The 23,145-nt window shown below is 36.8% G+C and overlaps 1 protein-coding gene and 1 non-coding gene across 2 annotated transcripts in view; one reads left to right on the top strand and one right to left on the bottom strand.

Moving 5' to 3' along the window:
* DCAF10 (DDB1 and CUL4 associated factor 10) overlaps positions 1-23,145 on the bottom strand; it is a 54,462-nt gene that overhangs the window by 29,265 nt on the left and 2,052 nt on the right. Inside the window, exon 2 of the mRNA XM_007456014.1 lies at positions 10,840-10,953. Coding sequence (XP_007456076.1) covers positions 10,840-10,953 — 114 coding nt within the window. The remainder of the gene's footprint in view (positions 1-10,839; positions 10,954-23,145) is intronic.
* On the top strand, positions 19,131-19,202 carry TRNAE-UUC (transfer RNA glutamic acid (anticodon UUC)). Its single transcript has one exon. It is a non-coding gene; the product is annotated as a tRNA-Glu (tRNA).

Here is a 23,145-nt window from a genome sequence, read left to right as displayed (position 1 = left end):
CCTGCTTCATTTTTGGCCCTAGGATTCCTTTCTTTCTTATCAGTTCAACTCTACATTAAAAAAATATTAAAAAAAAGTTTATCCAGCATTTCTATTTTTAGTAGAAAGGTTGTTTAAGGTATTTACAATCTTCTACAACCTAATTTTTATCTGCTTGATTTACCAGTTTTGGACAGAACTGTATAAAATCTCTTAATATGATTATAGACATGTAATTCATTATTATTCTGTTTTTACTTTCTTAATTTCAAGTTGTATACAAGCTCACGATTATGATATCTTCTTGGTGGATTTTTCTTTTTATTAATATTTACTGTTGCACTTTCCTTATTAAAACCTTTGGTCTGGAGAAGTCAGGGAAGATGACGGAACAGTAAGACGCGGAGATAACCTTCCTCCCCACAGATACATCAGAAATATATCTACACGTGGAACAACTCCTACAGAACACCTACTGAACTCTGGCAGAAGACCTAGGACCTCCCAAAAGGCAAGAAACTCCCCACGTACCTGGGCAGGTCAAAAGAGAAAAGAATAAACAGAGACAAAAGAATAGGAACAGGACCTGCACCACTGGGAGGGAGCTGTGAAGGAGGAAAGGTTTCCACACACCAGGAAGCCCCTTCGTGGGCGGACACTGCGGGTGGCGGAGGGGGGAAGCTTCGGAGCCACGGAGGACAGCACAACAACAGGGGTGCGGAGAGGAAAGCGGAGAGACTCCCGCACAGAGGATCAGTGCCGATCAGCACTCACCAGCCCGAGACGCTTGTCTGCTCACCCACCGGGGCGGGCGGGGCTGGGAGCTGAGGCTCGGGCTTCGGTTGGAGCGCAGGGAGAGGACTGGGGTTGGCGGCGTGAACACAGCCTGCAGGGGGTTAGTGCACCACGGCTAGCCGGGACTGAGTATAGGGAAAAGTCTGGACCTGCCGAAGAGGCAAGAGACTTTTTCTTCCCTCTTTGTTTCCTGGTGCGCGAGGAGAGGGGATTAAGAGCACTGCTTAAAGGAGCTCCAGAGACGGGCGCGAGCCGCGGCTAACATTGCAGACCCCAGAGACGGGCATGAGACCCTAAGCCTGCTGCTGCCGCCACCAAGAAGCCTGTGTGGGAGCACAGGTCACTTTACACACCCCCATTCCAGGGAGCCTGTGAAGCCCGCCACTGCCAGGGTCCCAGGATCCAGGGACAACCTCCCCGGGAGAACGTACGCCAGCCTCCGCCGACTCAGGCTCGCCCCCGACTCCGTACCCTTCCCTCCCCCCAGCCTGAGTGAGCAAGAGGCCCCCGAATCAGCGGCTCCTTTAACCCCGTACTGTCTGAGCGAAGAACAGACGCCCTCAGGCGACCTACAACACAGAGGCGGGGCCAAATCCAAAGCTGAACCCCAGGAGCTGTGCGAACAAAGAAGAGAAAGGGAAATCTCTCCCAGCAGCCTCAGGAGCAGCGGATTAAATCTCCACAATCAACTTGACGTACCCTGCATCTGTGGAATACCTGAATAGACAACGAATCATCCCAAATTGAGGAGATGGACTTTGAGAGCAAGATTTATTATTTTTTCCCCTTTTCCTCTTTTTGTGTGTATGTGTATGCTTCTGTGTGAGATTTTGTCTGTATAGCTTTGCTTTCACCATTTGTCCTAGGGTTCTATCCGTCCGCTTTTTTTTTTTTTACTTTAAAAATATTTTCTTTTCTTAATAATTATTTTTTATTTTAATAACTATTTTATCTTACTTTATTTTCTTTTCTTTTATCCTTGCTTTTTCTTTTTCTTTCTTTCTTTCTCTTCTTTTTCTCCCTTTTATTGTGAGGCATGTGGATGAAAGGCTCTTGGTGCTGCAGCCAGTAGTCAGTGCTGTGCCTCTGAGGTGGGAGAGCCAACTTCAGGACACTGGCCCACAAGAGACCTCCCAGCTCCACGTAATGTCAAGTGGCGAAAATGTCCCAGAGATCTCCATCTCAAAACCAACACCCAGCTTCACTCAACGACCAGCAAGCTACAGTGCTGGACACCCTATGCCAAACAACTAGCAAGACAGGAACACAACCCCACCCATTAGCAGAGAGGCTGCCTAAAATAATAATAAGTCCGCAGACACCCCAAAACACACCACCAGACGTGGACCTGCAAACCAGAAAGACAAGATCCAGCCTCATCCACCAGAACAAAGGCACTAGTGCCCTGCACCAGGAAGCCTACACAACCCACTGAACCAACTTTAGCCACTGAGGACAGACACCAAAAACAACGGGAACTACGAACATGCAGCCTGCAAAAAGGAGACCCCAAACACAGTAAGATAAGCAAAATGAGAAGACAGAAAAACACACAGCAGATGAAGGAGCAAGATAAAAACCCACCAGACCTAACAAATGAAGAGGAAATAGGCAGTCTACCTGAAAAAGAATTCAGAATAATGATAGTAAAGATGATCCAAAATCTTGGAAATAGAATAGACAAAATGCAAGAAACATTTAACAAGGACCTAGAAGAACTAAAGATGAAACAAACAATGATGAACAACACAATAAATGAAATTAAAAATACTCTAGATGGGATCAATAGCAGAATAACTGAGGCAGAAGAACGGATAAGTGACCTGGAAGATAAAATAGTGGAAATAACTACTGCAGAGCAGAATAAAGAAAAAAGAATGAAAAGAACTGAGGACAGTCTCAGAGACCTCTGGGACAACATTAAACGCACCAACATTCGAATTATAGGGGTTCCAGAAGAAGAAGAGAAAAAGAAAGGGACTGAGAAAATATTTGAAGAGATTATAGTTGAAAACTTCCCTAATATGGGAAAGGAAATAGTTAATCAAGTCCAGGAAGCACAGAGAGTCCCATACAGGATAAATTCAAGGAGAAATACGCCAAGACACATATTAATCAAACTGTCAAAAACTAAATACAAAGAAAGCATATTAAAAGCAGCAAGGGAAAAACAACAAATAACACACAAGGGAATCCCCATAAGGTTAACAGCTGATCTCTCAGCAGAAACTCTACAAGCCAGAAGGGAGTGGCAGGACATACTGAAAGTGATGAAGGAGAAAAACCTGCAACCAAGATTACTCTACCCAGCAAGGATCTCATTCAGATTTGATGGAGAAATTAAAACCTTTACAGACAAGCAAAAGCTGAGAGAGTTCAGCACCACCAAACCAGCTTTACAACAAATGCTAAAGGAACTTCTCTAGACAAAAACACAAGAGAAGGAAAAGTCCTATAATAACGAACCCAAAACAATTTAGAAAATGGGAATAGGAACATACATATCGATAATTACCTTAAATGTAAATGGACTAAATGCTCCCACCAAAAGACACAGATTGGCTGAATGGATACAAAAACAAGACCCATATATATGCTGTCTACAAGAGACCCACTTCAGACCTAGAGACACATACAGACTGAAAGTAAGGGGATGGAAAAAGATATTCCATGCAAATGGAAACCAAAAGAAAGCTGGAGTAGCAATTCTCATATCAGACAAAATAGACTTTAAAATAAGGACTATCAGAAGAGACAAAGAAGGACACTACATAATGATTAAGGGATCGATCCAAGAAGAAGATATAACAATTGTAAATATTTATGCACCCAACATAGGAGCACCTCAATACATAAGGCAAAAACTAGCAGCCATAAAAGGGGAAATTGACAGTAACACATTCATAGTAGGGGACTTTAACACCCCACTTTCACCAATGGACAGATCATCCAAAATGAAAATAAATAAGGAAACACAAGCTTTAAATGATACATTAAACAAGATGGACTTAATTGATATTTATAGGACACTCCATCCAAAAACAACAGAATACACATTTTCCTCAAGTGCTCATGGAACATTCTCCAGGATAGATCATATCTTGGGTCACAAATCAAGCCTTGGTAAATTTAAGAAAATTGAAATTGTATAAAGTATCTTTTCCGACCACAACGCCATGAGACTAGATATCAATTACAGGAAAAGATCTGTAAAAAATACAAACACATGGAGGCTAAACAATACACTACTTAATAATGAAGTGATCACTGAAGAAATCAAAGAGGACATTAAAAACTACCTAGAAACAAATGACAATGGAGACACGACAACCCAAAACCTATGGTATGCAGCAAAAGCAGTTCTAAGAGGGAAGTTTATAGCAGTACAATCCTACCTTAGGAAACAGGAAACATCTCGAATAAACAACCTAACCTTGCATCCAAAGCAATTAGAGAAAGAAGAACAAAAAAAACCCTAAAGTTAGCAGAAGGAAAGAAATCATAAAGATCAGATCAGAAATAAATGAAAAAGAAATGAAGAAAACGATAGCAAATATCAATAAAACTAAAAGCTGGTTCTTTGAGAAGATACACAAAATTGATAAACCATTAGCCAGACTCATCAAGAAAAAAAGGGAGAGGACTCAAATCAATACAATTAGAAAGGAGAAGTAACAACTGACACTGCAGAAATACAAAAGATCATGAGAGATTACTACAAGCAACTCTATGCCAATAAAATGGACAACCTGAAAGAAATGGACAAATTCTTAGAAATGCACAACCTGCCAAGACTGTATCAGGAAGAAATAGAAAATATGAACAGACCAATCGCAAGCACTGAAATTCAAACTGTGATTAAAAATCTTCCAACAAACAAAAGCCCAGGACCAGATGCTTCAAAGGTGAATTCTATCAAACATTTAGAGAAGAGCAAACACCAATCCTTCTCAAACTCTTCCAAAATATAGCAGAGGGAGGAACACTCCCAAACTCTTTCTATGAGGCCACCATCACCCTGATACCAAAACCAGACAGGGACGTCACAAAGAACGAAAACTACAGGCCAATATCACTGATGAACATAGATGCAAAAATCCTCAACAAAATACTAGCAAACAGAATCCAACAGCACATTAAACGGATCATACACCATGATCAAGTGGGGTTTATTCCAGGAATGCAAGGATTCTTCAATATACGCAAATCAATCAACGTGATACACCATATTAACAAACTGAAGGAAAAAAACCATATGATCATCTCAATAGATGCAGAGAAAGCTTTTGACAAAATTCAACACCCATTTATGATAAAAACCCTGCAGAAAGTAGGTGTAGAGGGAACTTTCCTCAACATAATAAAGGCCATATATGACAAACCCACAGCCAACATCGTCCTCAATGGTGAAAAACTGAAAGCATTTCCACTAAGATCAGGAACAAGACAAGGTTGCCCACTCTCACCACTCTTATTCAACATAGTTTTGGAAGTTTTAGCCACAGCAATCAGAGAAGAAAAGGAAATAAAAGGAATCCAAATCGGAAAAGAAGAAGTAAAGCTGTCACTGTTTGCAGATGACATGATACTATACATAGAGAATCCTAAAGATGCTACCAGAAAACTACTAGAGCTAATCAATGAATTTGGTAAAGTAGCAGGATACAAAATTAATGCACAGAAATCTCTGGCATTCCTATACACTAATGATGAAAAATCTGAAAGTGAAATCAAGAAAACACTCCCATTTACCATTGCAACAAAAAGAATAAAATATCTAGGAATAAACCTACCTAAGGAGACAAAAGACCTGTATGCAGAAAATTATAAGACACTGATGAAAGAAATTAAAGATGATACAAACAGATGGAGAGATATACCATGTTCTTGGATTGGAAGAATCAACATTGTGAAAATGACTCTACTTCCCAAAGCAATCTATAGATTCAATGCAATCCCTATCAAACTACCACTGGCATTTTTCACAGAACTAGAACAAAAAATTTCACAATTTGTATGGAAACACAAAAGACCCCGAATAGCCAAAGCAATCTTGAGAACAAAAAATGGAGCTGGAGGAATCAGGCTGCCTGACTTCAGACTATACTACAAAGCTACAGTAATCAAGACAGTATGGTACTGGCACAAAAACAGAAAGATAGATCAATGGAATAGGATAGAAAGCCCAGAGATAAACCCATGCACATATGGTCACCTTATCTTTGATAAAGGAGGCAGGAATGTACAGTGGAGAAAGGAAAGCCTCTTCAATAAGTGGTGCTGGGAAAACTGGGCAGGTACATGTAAAAGTATGATATTAGAACACTCCCTAAGACCATACACAAAAATAAGCTCAAAATGGATTAAAGGACTTCCCTGGTGGCGCAAAACTATCAAACTCTTAGAGGAAAACATAGGCAGAACACTCTATGACATAAATCACAGCAAGATCCTTCTTGACCCATCTCCTAGAGTAATGGAGATAAAAACAAAAATAAACAAATGGGACCTAATGAAACTTCAAAGCTTTTGCACAGCAAAGGAAACCATAAACAAGACCAAAAGACAGCCCTCAGAATGGGAGAAAATATTTGCAAATGAATCAACTGACAAAGGATTAATCTCTAAAATTTACAGGCAGCTCATGCAGCTCAATAACAAAAAAACAAACAACCCAATCCAAAAATGGGCAGAAGACCTAAATAGACATTTCTCCAAAGAAGATATACAGACTGCCAACAAACACATGAAAGAATGCTCAACATCATTAATCATTAGAGAAATGCAAATCAAAACTACAATGATATATCATCTCACACCAGTCAGAATGGCCATCATCAAAAAATCTAGAAACAATAAATGCTGGAGAGGGTGTGGAGAAAAGGGAACCCTCTTGCACCACTGGTGGGAGTGTAAATTGATATAGCCACTATGGAGAACAGTGTGGAGGTTCCTTAAAAAACTACAAATAGAACTACCATATGACCCAGCAATCCCACTACTGGGCATATACCCTGAGAAAACCATAATTCAAAAAGAGTCATGTACCAAAATGTTCATTTCAGCTCTATTTACAATAGTCAGGAGATGGAAACAACCTAAGTGTCCATCATCAGATGAATGGATAAGGAAGATGTGGCACATATATACAATGCAATATTACTCAGCCATAAAAAGAAACGAAATTGAGTTATTTGTAGTGAGGTGGATGGACCTACAGTCTGTCATACAGAGTGGAGTAAGTCAGAAAGAGAAAGACAAATACCATATGCTAACACATATATGGAACCTAAGAAAAAAAAAATGTCATGAAGAACCTAGGGGTAAGATGGGAATAAAGACACAGACCTAGTAGAGAATGGACTTGAGGATATGGGGAGGGGGAAGGGTAAGCTGTGACAAAGTGAGAGAGTGGCATGGACATATATACACTACCAATCGTAAAATAGATAGCTAGTGGGAAGCAGCCGCATAGCACAGGGAGATCAGCTCGGTGCTTTGTGACCACCTAGAGGGGTGGGATAGGGAGGGTGGGAGGGAGGGAGACGCAAGAGGGAAGAGATATGGAAACATATGTATATGTATAACTGATTAACTCTGTTATAAAGCAGAAACTAACACACCATTGTAAAGCAATTATCCTCCAATAAAGATGTAAAACAATAAATAAATAAATATAAAAAACCTCTGGTCTTATATCTGTCCAATAATGATAACCTACATCAGTTTTCTTTACCCATTTCTGGGTAGTTTTATTTTTGGTATCTCCATAAAGAGTATATACATGATTTTGTTTTTTATTCAAATTGCTATCTCTGTGCCTTTTAATAAAGAAGATCAATACATTTATATTTACTGTGAACTATTAATATATTTGGAACTATTTCTACTTCCTGTTTTCTATTTATCCTTCCTTTCTTTTGCTTATTTTTTTTTTACTTTTTTAAGCTTTCCTTTCTTTTACTGAACTGATCAAGTTTTCAATATTCTCTGCCACCCACCTTTGCTGGTTTGGAAGCTATAAACTGTAGTTTTATTATTTTAGTTTTTTAATCATATATATTTAATTATAGATTGTTCTGAAAGAGTCTGAAATTAGTTAATATTTCTATCCACTTCTTGAACATGATGTGGACCTTAAATGTTATACCTTCCCACTGAACAAAACTTCCCCACACATACAACCTATTTGTTGTTACTATCCAGAGCTACAATGTGCAGTTTGGTAGCCATTAGCTACATGTGGCTAATGAGTCCTTAATATGTGGCCAGTCTGCATTGAGATGTTGTCTAAGTGTAACATATATACTGGATTTTGAAGATTTAGCATGAAAAAAATGAAAGTATCAGTAAAATATCTCAGTATTTTTTATACTGACTGCATGTTGAAATGAGAACATTTTAGGCATACTGGAGTAAATAAAATATATTATTAAAAATTAATTTCATGTCTTTTTTTTAATGTGACTATTAGACAATTTTTAATTTAAAATTATAATTGTATTGGATAGTGCTAACCTAGAGTTTTCATTTTAACTTTGTTTTAAATGCACCTTCCCCCACAAAATTCCTAAATTATCTTTCTGCTATTAATAATTAACATTTATAATTTCACTGAATCAAAATTCTTTATTCTAGAATAACAATTTACCTGGATATGAAATGGTATTAAACATTACTTTGTCTTAGTATTTAAGATATCACTCCTTTTTCTCCTGGCATCAACTGTTGTTGATAAGAAACCAGTCAGTTCAATTATCGTACCTCTGAAGGTAATCTGGCCTCTAACTTTGGTGGCTTTTAAGATTTTCTTTTTATCTGATATTCTAGAATTTCACCATAACCTGTCTAGATGTAGATTTATCTTTGTTTAACCCACTTGATTCTAGAGTTTACTTTTGATTCAAGGATTCAGGTCCTTCTTCAATGCTGAAAATTCTCAGCCTTTGTGTCTTCAAAATTTAGTTCTCCTCCAATCTCTGCAACTTCTTTCTTCTGTAACTGAGATATTATACATCTCAATCAATCTCTGGGTGAATTTTTTAGTAATATTTTCTAACCCATTAATTCTCTCATCAGTGGTGCAAAGGGTAACTTTTTCCCATTTATTAAGTTTTTTAATATACCAACTATATTTTTAATTTACAAAAGTTGTAGTTGGTTTTTTTCCACATTAACCTATTTTTTTTCATAATTTTGAGCTATTAATGGGAAGTATCCCTTATTTCTTTGAGCATACTAAAAATGCTTTAAAGTTTCTTCCAATCAGTGGAATACTATGCAGCCATTACAAAGAATAAAATCATCCCATGGGTACAAATATGGAATGATCTTAAATATGTCATTAAGTGAAAAAGCCAACGTATATAATAGTATGTGCAGAATGCTACCACTTATATAAAAGTTTATGTATATGTGTGTACATATGCTTGTACATGCATGAACTATCTCAGAAAAGACAGCAAGAAACTGGTAATAGTGGTTGCCTCTGGGGAGGGGAACTGGGTGGCTAGGGGAAAGAGGTGGGAGATAGACTTACTTTTCACTGTTTACCCTTTTGTACCTTTGAATTTTGTACCACGTGCATGTATTACCTAGTCGAAAAAAAATAAAATAATTCATTTTTTAAAATAAAGTCTTTGTTGGACTACTCCAAAAAATTAATTTTATCCAGAGAAAATACCTGTTCTGGTTGCTGGTTTTGTTATGATATTAATATTAGATATCTTCATGAGTTTGGGAATTTTGGTTATAGGCTTATTTTGAGCAAGAAAGATTTAAAAATTTTTTCTCTTTCTTCCTATTTAATGGTTTTATAGTTGCCCCCACTTGGATTTCTGGAACCAAATCCACTACTAGGCCTCATAATGACATTAAGGCCTCCAGTTTCATGATAATATTGGAGCTATCACATATATACCTTCAGTCACCGACTCAACAATGGCTTCATTCAATTCCTGGTCATGAGGCTGTATCTTTATCATCTAAAACCTACAGCCCCAGGTAATTAATAGCTTTTTCCTTTTTTCAGCCTCATTCCAACTAAACCCCTGGCTTCATATAGTAATTCTGGCTCTGGCTCCTGCCTCACATGAAACACTTTTAGCATTTTTGATTCCTGACAGGAGCTAAACTACTATATGTCAATGCCTGACTGAAAACCCAGTGGGCTTATGGTTTCAACCCTGTAACAGCTTTGTGTCTGTGTTCCGGTCTGGCCATATGGCCACAAAGATGTTTATGTTGTTTCAGAGCCTGGCTGTATCTTTTGTGCTATTTAATCTATTGTTCTATATGTTTGGAGCTAGAGGTTACATCAAAATTCAATATGTCACCTTGACTAGAAGTAATTTCCTCATAAATTATTATTTTTTGAACATTAAAAGTAACCATTAGGAAAGTCATATCATTTCATTATATAAAGTTTAGAAAATAGAAAATTACTCATAATCCATTCATTCTAACACATCCACTGTAAGCATTTAAAAATATTTCCTTCTAATCTTTTTCTTCTGCATGTCATATTTATATAATTTTTATGATTTTAACCTGTACTATCGCAAGCATTTGTCTATGCTGATATGTAGTCTCTGTAACCATCATTTTAATGACTGCATATTAGTCCACCAAGCTATTCAACTGTTACTTACTTCCCACATTATTGAGAATTTAAGGAGCTTCCAACAATGCTATAAAGAAGTTTTTCTGTGCATATGTGTTTTTTTCCCTCAATAGTATGAATTTGGGGGCTGGTGGTGACAGGCTAAGCAGTGGGAGTGCCCAAAAGCATTACAGGACTATCATAATACATGGCTGAGATTCATAATGATGACCCTAATACACAAGGAGAAAAGGTGAGATCATATGGAAGTTAAAATGCATTTCAGAAAGATTCCAATCCAAAATGGTTAACAGTAAGTTTTGTAATTAAAGGGCTAAGTTTCACAATTCCAAATGTGTATCACCTAGTACTGCTGGACAAGGCATTATAAATTTTCATTAACTTCCAAAACAGAATATTTTGGGTCACATTAATAAAGTTCACTTTTTCACTACAATACTAACCTTATATTATTTACACAGTCTTCATGAGCTTCAGAAAGTGTTTTTATGTGCTTTGAAGATATAGGATCAAAAAGCAGAACTTCAGTCTGTTCACAAGCAACTGTCAGCACTGACCTGGAAGCAAATGACACATTTCTCTTATTTAGTTTTTTAGCATTCTCTGGTTATTGATATTCAACTATTTATAACTACACAAGTTATAGACGAATAACTTCTTTTTGTCCACATTAGTAGCAGATATCTAAAAGACTGACACTACTCACTGTTGAAAGTAGTAGCAGGAAATGGTACCCTCATACATTATGGTGAAGTGTAAACTGGTGCGGCTTGTGTGGAGAGTACCAGTATCTATCAAAATTTTAAACATGCATACCTTTTGACTCAGCAATTTTTTTCTGGGAATTCAATCTAGAGAAATAATTATTTCTAAATACAAAGAAGCACATTTAAAGATGTGCTGCATTGTAGGGAGAAATTGAAAGTACCTAAATGTGCATAAAAGGAATGGTTGATTATATAAGCCATAGTATATAATACTTTACAATACAGTACAACACTTAAAAAGAAAGGGATAATTTTATGTGGGTATGAAGAACTCTAAAACATTTTTTTTTTTTTTTTTCTTGCGTTATGCGGGCCTCTCACTGTTGTGGCCTCTCCCATTTGCGGAGCACAGGCTCCGGACGCGCAGGCTCAGTGGCCATGGCTCACGGGCCCAGCCGCTCCGCGGCATGTGGGATCTTCCCGAAACGGGGCACGACCCCGCGTCTCCTGCATCAGCAGGCGGACTCTCAAGCACTGCGCCACCAGGGAAGCCCTCTAAAACATTTTTAAATGAGAAAAGCTGGTTGCAGAAAAACATGCATAAATGAGGCAACTTAGGAAAAAAATCATATACAACAAAATTAGGTATTTCTTCATCAGTATCTATTAAAATGCCCTGAAAAGGTCTAGCATATACCCTACCAAACCAGTTTGATATAGTCAAACTTAACCTTTTCCTTTATGGATTTTTAGTATTATCTCTTGTTTCAGCCCTTTCCTATTACAAAGTTGTATTTTTATAAACCTTTTATAAACCCCAATTTGATTTCTGAAAATCTATTGTCATTTATTTATTTTGCTTTAGTTTTCTGTAGGTGCTGATCTTTCAGATTCAGACCTAGCAAATAAAATCCTGAGTCTCTGAAAGTTCAGGTCTTCTATAGTTCCAATAACAAATGGTATTTTTACACTTTAAGATGAAAGTGCATAAGATGGAATTTTAAATGGCCAAATTTTTCTATTCAGAACAAACTTTTTAGATAAAGTGGGGAGGGAAAAATTCTACTAAATTGAAATTTTTTCCATATGTAGTAATCATGAAATTATCCTTTAAAGGGTGTCTGCATAAACCCTTTTGTGAGGTATCTGGATTTCAAAAGTTTACTAATATGTGAAGGATTTTTGTAGGATTTTTGTGCTAGCTGACCATCATGAGTAAAAGTATTCAAATTAATATATGTAATTTTAGAGGATGTATAAGTAATCATTTCTTTTTGTTGGTCAGAAGAGTCATGAAATGAAATTTTCTTTTTGTGCATAAAAGTAATGAATCAGTGATTCTGGGAGAGTCTTAATCTTAAACATTGTACATAAGAGACCTATTAAAAAAAAGAGAGACCTATAAAACTGATAGTCTTTCTTTTTAATTAATTAATTTTATTTTATTTATTTTTGGCTGTGTTGGGTCTTTGCTGCTGTGCGCCAGCCTTCTCTAGTTGTGGTGAGTGGGGGCTATTCTTCGTTGCGGTGCGTAAGGCTTCTCATTGCGGTGGCTTCTCTTGTTGCAGAGCACAGGCTCTAGGCACGTGGGCTTCAGTAGTTGTGGCTCGCGGGCTCTAGAGTGCAGGCTCAATAGTTGTGGCGCACGGGCTTAGCTGCTCCGCGGCACAGGGGATCTTCCTGGACCAGGGCTTGAACTCGTGTCTCCTGCATTGGCAGGCAGATTGCTAACCACTCTACCACCAGGGAAGTCCCATTTTTTTGGTTTTAATACCAAAAAATCTATTACAATAGATTACAATCTATTTTTGTACATGGCATGATTTGTAACTTTTTAAAATGGATGTCATTTGTCCCAACCTCAAAGCCTATACTTTTCTAAATGCCATCTTTATCATACACAAGTTTTTTGGGGGGACTCTATATTCTAGTCTATGCAATACCACCACAGTATTTTAATTTCTAAAAGGTTTGACAAGTGGGAAAGCAAGCCCCTCATTGCCCTAATAAACATTTTTTGGGGGTGCTAATGTCATACTTTCTCTTTCAAATGAATTTTAGATATAGCATTATCAGGTACTACTAAAAAATCTTGTTGGTATTTTTATTGGGATGCAGTAACTTTACAAATTAATTTGGTAGAATTTATATCATACAGTATTGAATCATCCCATCAGTAATATGCATAGTTTCCCACATATTCAAGATTTTCTTAGCAAGAGTATTGTAACAATCCTTGGACCTTTGAACATCCTTATACATTTAGAATTGAGTTAGGAAGTTATGTACACACACACACACACACACAGATCCACCTGTAGATTTTAATTGAGATTGTAATAAATCTAAAGAAAAGTTTGCATAGAATTGACATCTTGACAATATGGAGTCTTCCAATCCTTGAACATGTCATACCTCCATTTACAACAGAGATTTTCTCCATATGCATCATGCCTATCTTTTGTTATATCTATTCCTAGGTACTTGAGGTTTTTTTGATGCTTTTGTAAATGTTCTTTTTAAAACTGTTTCATTTGTTGCTGGTGCACAGAAGAATAACTGATTTTTAAAATGTTATTTATCATCAATCTTGCTATTTTATTTAATACTTCATCATAGGTTATTTTAGGTTTTCTTTGTCAATAATCATATCTATAAACAGTTGCTTTGTTCTTTTTTTAATATAAATTTATTTATTTTTGGCTGTGTTGGGTCTTTGTTGCTGCGCACGGGCTTTTCTCTAGCTGTGGTAAGTGGGGACTACTCTTCATTGTGGTGTGTGGGCTCCTCATTGCGGTGGCTTCTCTTGTTGTAAAGCATAGGCTCTAGGCACATGGGCTTCAGTAGTTGTGGCATGCGGGCTCAGTAGTTGTGGCTTATGGGCTCTAGAGCACAGGCTCAGTAGTTGTGGTGCACGGGCTTAGTTGCTCTGCGGCATGTGGAATCTTCCCGGACCAGGGCTCGAACTCATGTCCCCTGCATTGGCAGGCAGATTCTTAACCACTGTGCCACCAGGGAAGTTCCTGCTTTGTTCTTTTTAGTACTTCTTTTTCTTGTTGCACTGGCTAGGACTTTCAGTACAATGTTGAATAGAAATGTTAATATAGCATGCACTCTTATCTTGTTCCTTATCTTCAAGAATACATTCACCATTTCATCATTAAGCACAATGTTTGCTGTAGGGTTTATTTGTTTTGGTAGATTCCTATTATTAGATTAAAGAAATTAATTCTCTTCTACTTAAAATCTGCTGTTTTTTTCCATTAATATACATTAAAGTATATAAAACATTTTCTAACACTTATTGAAATTATCCTATAGTTTTCTTTTCAATATGTTAATGTAGTGATTTACATTAATTTATTTTCTAATGTCAAATCAATCTTTCATTTCTACCATATTGCTAGATTCAGTTGGCTAAAACGGTGGGTTCACATCTCTGGCTACCCTCCATTTGCAGATCTTGGCCCTGAAATTTCCTCATTGCCTCAATTCTCTAATCCCTTCAAACATAACTTTTTATATCTTACATTAGATATTTATGTTTTTCTCTAGCTTTTCTAATTATTCTCAGTTGGAGGGTTGGTCCAAACCATCTACTCCACTACTTCTGGAAAGCTACAATCTCTACTTCTTGTATCAGAAAATATGTCCCCCTTTCATTCTGAATATTGTTTATTTGGGTATTCTCTTGATCAATCTAATGCGTGTTTTTCATTATTCTTTGTCTTTTTGAAGACAGATTTTTCTGTTGAGTATTTCTACTTAATTTTTAGAATTTCACTGATTTTACTCTTTATTGCTGTATTTCTTTCCTTTTACTTTCTTCAGATTTACTTTACTATAACTTCACTATTTTTACTATTTCTTGAGATGGACATTTAGCTAACTAATTTTCCTTGTCTTCCTTTCTAGTTTATTAAAGATTATAATTTTCCTACTGAGGATTTACTTATATCCCACAACTTTTGCAACGTGGTACTTTCATTATCATTTAGTTCTAAATATTTCTAATTTCCACTTTGACTTACCAGTTATTTATAAATGTTTCTTAACTTGAAAATACATGAAGTTTTTCTAGTTATCTTTTAGTTACTAATTTCTAGCAATCACATTATACTGAGAAACTACATAATGATAATCTTTTGAAATATGTGGCCTTACAGGAGAGCAATTTTTAAATCATCCTTGTATGTTTGCAAAACAAACCCATGAGGCAGCTGTTACATATAGTCAAATGTGATATTCAAAAAAATATTAAATATTCAATAGTAATATAAATTTACATGAATAAAAATTTTAAAACATTAAAAAATTAAACTAACCTATAGGTTATAAAAATGCTTGCCAAGTGGTATTAGTTCTAACTCAAATTGTTCATCAAATTCTTCTAGTAATTCCCAATCATTTATTAATTTTTGGAAATTGTAGCCATAATCATTTTTTTGACCCAGATGCTTTTGTCTGAACCATGAACTGCCACAGGAAATTGCATAAAGCCCCTCCAACAATTTCCATGTTAAATAGGTAGTCATTCATATAAAACACACTTATGGTTACCAAAGGGGAAAGGGAAGGAGGGAAGGATAAATAAGGAGTATAGGATTGACAGATACGAAAAACAGATAAGCAACAAGAATTTACTATATAGCACAGGGAATTATATTTAATATATTTTAACAACCTATAATGGAAAAAAATCTGAAAAAAATATAACTGAATCACTTTTATGTACACCTGAAACTAACAAAATATTGTAAATCAACTATACTTCAATTTTTAAAAATTCCTCATAAATAGGTAGTCATCAAGCAACCTGCAGACTTGATAAGTAAAAAAAAGTCACTCTTAATAGCAATAGAATTGTTAATGGAGGTGAATTCTCTTTTCAGCTTTTGCCCCAGTTAACAGTATCTTAAAAATTTTGGGGCCCTTATAGTGCTTGCTGTTAATTTTTATATTCAATTATATTAATAACTAAGTCACAAAATAGTTTATTGATACATCATATTTAATGATATCAAACCTAACCCCTCAGCCCAAATGAGACATAATGTAATACAGCAGTTAACAGCATAAACCAGAATACAAATCTTTTGTGTTTCATGACCTTTCAGCTTCTCAGTTCTCTCAACTAAATGTTTCTGGTAAAGAGACTACTTATGTTGGCAGTCAAGTTCATTAATAGAGTGTTATTAATGTCCATGGTGGGTGTGTATTCAGTGGCTTTTGGCAAACTTATCCCACTAAATAAAGGTGAAATTCAGTAAGAATGATAAAATTAGGGAAGTACATCCCAGGAGTCATTCATCCATAAACCATCCTCATAGACCTTATTCACCTGCCATGGATTGTATCCTGCAATGGGTATGCACACTTTGCCAAGAGAATTAATGTTTGGATGGTGCCTGCAGTAGTGCCATTACTCTCATCTGACTACTCTTTTCATCTCTCTGGATCTCCCCAGAGGCTGCAGTTCCCACAAATGACCATGTGAGAATGACTGGGAGTGTGAGAAAGGCAGGCAGCCCCACACTAAGGGGAGCCAAATGGTCACTCAGCATTTGCCTATGGATTTTTTTTGTGTGTGGGAGGATACCTGGCATGGGGAGAAGAGCTTAGAGTGGATGCTAAAGCTCTCTAGTAAGATGTTTCTTGGCAGCTTGCTGTGCCAGTTCTTAAATCTTTAGTTGCTATATAATGGGTTACTCTGAGAGATCCTATGGAAGGTGCTTAAGCACTAGGAAGGCACTCAGTGAGCTTGGGGCAGTAACTAACTACTCAACCACCATGGATATATATTAATATTTTAACAACCGGTACAGATGAACCAATGTGTACTAGCTGAATATCAGGCCTGAATGCAGTATTCTATACATGCCCTTTAGAGCAAGATTTTAAGTGGTGCTGTTTCTATCTTGTGTACCCTTACGTTTGTGTCTGCCTGCTTAACTGAGGTATGCTATATTGTGTATTAAGATCATCCCCTATGATGATAAATTTTTCTTTTTTCTCCTTGAAGTTATCAATTTTTGATGTATATAAATAAAAAAATCTCAATTTCAGAACTGTTTTATCTTCCAGGTGAATTGAGCTATTATCATTATGAAGTAACCTTCTAACTCTAGTAATTTTTTTTTTTGCCTTAAAGCCTATTTTGTATATTAATATAGCTCACCAGCTTTCTTTTGTTTAGAATGTTTGATATGTCTTTCTCTATCCTTCTAGAATGTGTTTGATATATCCTCTCCTATGTACAAGAAGTACTAGTACTTCTATAATTAGTAATATTTGGATTTATTTTCAGCCATTCTTTGTGCTTTTTGTTATGCCTTTTCTACTTTTTCCTCCTTTCCCTTTCTTGACTTCTTTTGGAATTTTTTCTTCTCATTCCAAAATTTTTTCTTCTACTAGTCTGGAAATAATATATTTACTTGTCTTTTGGTGGTACACACACATTAAAGCCTAAAGTTAATATATCACAATTCTCCCTTAAAAAAAAGAAAAAAGGAATTTAGAGCATCCCTTCATAATTTATGCTATTGTTGTCTACTATTTTAGCTACATCTTTGTTAATCCCCAAAGAGAAAGTCAGATTTAATTTTACATACAAATTTTCCACTTCCTTTGTTCTTCATTCCTTCTAATATCTCTGACCTTACAGTTCTGATTGGGTGCATATGTATTTATTTCATCTTTGTTCTTGACAAGAACAAAGAACCTATCTTTGCTAGGTACAGACATCTAGATTAGCAGTTTTTTCCAGCATAGTAAAAAATAATCATGACTGTCCTCTAATTTACATGATTATTGATGACTAATTGGCTTTCACTCACATAGTTACTCCTTTGAAGGTTTTTTTCTCTAGCTTTCATGATTTTATATTAGTTGTCCTGCAGTTTCACTACATGGCTAGGGAGAATTCCTGCTTGGGGTGTGCTGGGCTTCTTAAATCATGGTTTGGTACCTTTCTTCAATTCTGGAAAGCTCTCAGCTATTATTGCTTCAAGTTTGTTTTACCCTATTATCTATCTCATTTTCTTTAGGAACTGACCAAGTACATGACATGCATTTTCTCTCTACGCTTCATGTCACTAAGCCTCCTTCATATTTTCAGTCTCTGTCTCTCTTGTCTGCATTTTGGATAACTTCTTCACTTCTATTTTCCAATACACTAATTTTCTCTACAGCAGTGCCTAATGTGTTCTCATAGAGTACAGCCTAAGAAAGTCCCATATTATCTAATCTATTAACATCATATTTCCTTTTTCAAAATGTCATTTTAGGAGTTGACAGATTTATATTGACAATGTTGCTATTGCTTAAAACATTTTTGGAATTCTTTAGAAATTACCTTCTAGTCCATGTATGCTTTCTTTTTTTTTTTTTTTAAGTGCCAAATTCTAGTCTGGTCTCTATCAAATTCACAATTTTAATTCTTACCTTCTGTATCACCTCTTCTTTTTGTACTGAGAAGTCCTTGTGACAGTGGTTACGGTATCCAGTAAGCTGATTTAACTCATATATGACTGAAGGATATGAGAAATCATTTCATTTAACACAGTATGTCATTTTATATAAAACCATTTTAAGTCCTATAAAAATTTGAGGTATATTAGTAGACGTAGTCAAAAGACTAAAAAAATAAAACACTGAACCATTTTCACCTACCACCTTGACATAAATGAAAAAGTATGGCAATGTGCAATATTGGCAAGGGTATGGGAAGACAAGTACTTTCATATGGGACTGACAGGAATAAGAATTGGTACAGTCTTCACAGAGGGCAATTTAATAATAGGTATCCAGAATCTTCATAACCTTTGACTCATTCTAGGGACTTACCATAAGGGCATACATAAATCTAAAATATTTGTTTAGAGAGAGTTTATTTAAACTAATGAAAAATTTTAAATAATGTTGTAGAAATATATTCATTAACATAAATAATTTGCAATATATGAAAAAAAGCAGGCTAAAAAATAGTTGATTCTATCTTTATGTTAAAATAAACATACACAGGGAGTTCCCTGGCGGTCCAGTGGTTAGGACTTGGCACTTTCACTGCCATGGCCTGGGTTCAATCCCTGGTCAGGGAACTAAGATACCACAAGCTACACAGCATGACCAAAAAAAAAAAAAATTTTTTTTAAATAAATAAAATAAATATATACAAGGAAAAAATTCCTTAGATAGCCATTCAATCTCTGGGATCATAAATGATATTTAGCTTCTTTTAGTTCATTTACTGCCTACGTTTTCTAAAGTACATATTAATTGCATAATTACACATTATCAAATTATTTTAAGTACTAGAGTACCTAACCACCTTTTACAAAAATGTTACTATAGGAAAATGTAGCCCAGATTCAAACAAGAACTATCAGTAATATACTCCTCATTCTAATAGCACTGGCAATGAGAATTTCTTCTTCATAACTCATTCTATCCCTCTCACCCTCTACCTAAAATCCCACCTCCAAAGAGTAGAAATAGCTACTTCTGAAGGCCGGAGGTTGGGAGGAGAGGAACTGGGATATGTTGAAGAAAGGAACTGAAGGGTTATGAGGAACAGACTCCTGGTATTTTGGGAGAAGCTTTAGGAATAGGGCTTGAGGAAGGAAGTAGGGAGAGGAGGTTCCATGGATAAACTTCAGCAAAATAGTTTCTCCCCTCACCCATTTTCTCTGTATTCAGGTGCACAGTCACTGTTACAAGTCAACTGCTCTATAGGGAGAAACCCCAGAGATCCCAGAACTGAGTCTGATTAAGAAAAAGCATTTGCAACAGTGAAAGGAAACAGGGTGTACTCGCTCAGTGATTCCAGATTCTGTTGCTTTGTTCCTTTGTTAACACACTTTTTGTCTTTCTTCAGCACAATTTTTTACTTTGTTAACCTATCTTCTTTCAGCTTCTGTAGCATGATATGCTGCTCCTCCAACCACAGGTCCTTTGACATACCAGTTCCTCCATCTAAAGTATTTCTATCCCCTTCCAAACACTATCTTGACTAATTTATCTTCTACTCATTTTTCCAATCTAGGTCAAGTGTCACTTTCTCAGGGAAACCTTGAAAACTCTAGTCCACAACAGATTCTTTCAAGCCTGTATCACAATTTGTAAATATACATGAAGAAATTATTTAGTATGGTTATTAATGTCTAGTTGAACCAATAGGTCCCAAGACCAATGAAAGCGGTGCCATTAGCTGGTTTGCTCACCACTGCCACCTCTGCCTCTGGAGCACAGCAAGTGCTCAACAAATATTGGGTTGGCCAAAAGGTTGTTCAGTTTTTTCTGTAAAATGGCTCTAGTAGCCCTTAGGTGTCTTTAACTTCATTCAAAACAATTTTGTTAGATTGTATGTGACAGCTGTCATATCAGTGTGCATTTTTTAAAAACATCAAAATTGATGAATTTTTGTGTAGCCATTTTATTATTGAAGATGGAAGAAAAAAAGCAACATTTTCATCATATTATGCTTTATTTCAAGAAAGGTAAAAACACAACTGAAACGCAAAAAAAGATTTGTGCAGTGTATGGAGAAGGCGCTGTGGCTGATCAAACATGTCAAAAGTGGTTTGCGAAGTTTCATGCTGGAGATTTCTTGCTGGACGATGTTCCATGGTTAGGTAGATCAGCTGAAGTTGATGGTAATCAAATTGAGACATTAATTGAGAACAGTCAATGTTATACCATGCGGGAGATAGCCGACATACTCAAAATATCCAAATCAAGCACTGAAAATCATTTACACCAGCTTGGTTATGTGAATCACTTTGATGTTTGGGTTCCACATAAGCAAAAAAAACCTTCTTCACCGTATTTCTACATGCGATTCTCTACTTAAATGTAATGAAAACGTTCGGGTTTTTTGTTTTGTTTTGTTTTGTTTTTTTGCGGTACGCCGGGCCTCTCACTGTTGTGGCCTCTCCCGTTGCAGAGCACAGGGTCCGGACGCGCAGGCTCAGCGGCCATGGCTCACAGACCCAGCCGCTCTGCGGCATGTGGGATCTTCCCGGACCGGGGCACAAACCCGTGTCCCCTGCATCGGCAGGCGGACTCTCAACCACTGCGCCATCAGGGAAGCCCAGGAAAACGTTCCATTTTTAAAACAAATTGTGATGGGCAATGAAAAGTGGATACTGTACAATAATGTGGAACGGAAGAGATCATGGGGCAAGTGAAATGAACCACCACCAACCACACCAAAGGCTGGTCTTCATCCGAAGGTGATGTCGTGTATATGGTGGGATTGGAAGGGAATCCTCTATTATGAGCTCCTTCCAAAAAAACCAAATGGTTAATTCCAACAAGTACTGCTCCCAGTTAGACCAACTGTAAGCATCACTCGATGAAAAGTGTCCAGAATTAGTCAACAGAAAATGCATAATCTTCCATCAGGATAACGCAAGACTGCATGTTTCTTTGATGGCCAGGCAAAAACTGTTAACAGCTTGGCTGGGAAGTTCTGATTCATCTGCCGTTTTCACCAGATATTGCACCTTCAGATTTCCATTTATTTTGGTCTTTACAAAATTCTCTTAATGGAAAAAATTTCAATTCCCTGGAAGACTGTAAAAGGCACCTGGAACAGTTCTTTGCTCAAAAAGATAAAAAGTTTTGGGAAGATGGAATTATGAAGTTGCCTGAAAAATGGCAGAAGATAGTGGAACAAAAGGATGACTATGTTGTTCAATGAAGACCTTGGTGAAAACAGAAGGCACTTTTTGGCCAACCCAGTATTTGCTGAACGAGGGAGGGAATGAATGAATGAATGAGTGAACAGCTAAGCAAATGACTAAGAATCCAGAGGCCTTGATGGGGTAAGAGTTGTATTATCTATGTCCGCTCATGGTGGAACCATGTGTAAATTCTTTCCTTTGATTGCTGTTGAACTTGTTCCTGTACTCACAAAACAAAGTTTAAAAAATATATATATCACTTTGAGCCTCCCGTTCCAGCTCCATGGCCTGGCCAGCTCCCTCCCTCCCTCCCCTGCAGTCCCCCCCCAAAACACACACACACACAGAGCAGCTGCAGGCAGCCACTGACTTCGGAGGCTGAGTCATCACTAGAGAATGGGAAGGGCAGCAGCAGCAGAGAATCCAAACCTCAAAGGTGGTATCACAAAGTACCTTTTCTCCAAGTTGGGGGCTCAGAGGGGCACCATCATGAGCAATGTTACCACTGTGAAAGAAGGTTGGGTTCAGATGAGGGGAGAATATATAAAAAACTGGAGGCCAAGATATTTCCTTTTGAAGACAGATGGCTCATTCATAGGATATAAAGAGAAACCCCAAGATGTGGATTTACCTTATCCCCTCAACAACTTTTCAGTAGCAAAATGCCAGTTAATGAAAACAGAACGACCAAAGACAAACGTTTATTATCAGATGTCTCCAGTGGACCACTGTTAATAGAACATTTCATGTAGACACTCTAGAGGAAAGGGAAGAATGGACAGAAGCTATCCAAGCTGTGGCAGACAGACTCCAGAGGCAAGAAGAGGAGAGAATGAATTGCAGTCCAACTTCACAAATTGATAATATAGAAGAGGAAGAGATGGATGTTTCTACAAACCATCATAAAAGAAAGGTAGAAAACAACATCTTACTCCCCTCCTCAGCACAACATTTATATGTGTGGAAGAAATATGTTAACAACTGCCATTTGCAAAAACTGTTAGCCAATTATTTATGATATGCTATTATATTGGTGTGGATGGTTTTTAATCAGGTGAATCTTAAACCTGTCATTGTTTAAGACTGAATAATTGAAACATCACTTTATTTCAGTGTTTCAGCAATTAGCACTGAATGTTGAAAGGGCTTGTTAGGAAGTTGTGATTGATGTGCCGTCATACTACTTTATATAATTTGCATTTTTCCCTTATTGTTTTAATACTATTTGAGAAACTTGGAAATAAAGTGTTTTCCCTAATGATATGGTCCTTTTCTATTTACCATTCTATGTTCTACTGAAAGCAGAAGCTGAAATGGCTCTGGTGTACTTCATGCTTGGTGCCCCAGCCTCACTAAT

This window comes from Lipotes vexillifer, unplaced genomic scaffold (assembly GCF_000442215.2).
Source record: "Lipotes vexillifer unplaced genomic scaffold, Lipotes_vexillifer_v1.1 scaffold920, whole genome shotgun sequence".
Lineage (NCBI taxonomy): Eukaryota > Metazoa > Chordata > Mammalia > Artiodactyla > Lipotidae > Lipotes > Lipotes vexillifer.
This window is presented reverse-complemented; position numbering and strand designations above follow the sequence as displayed.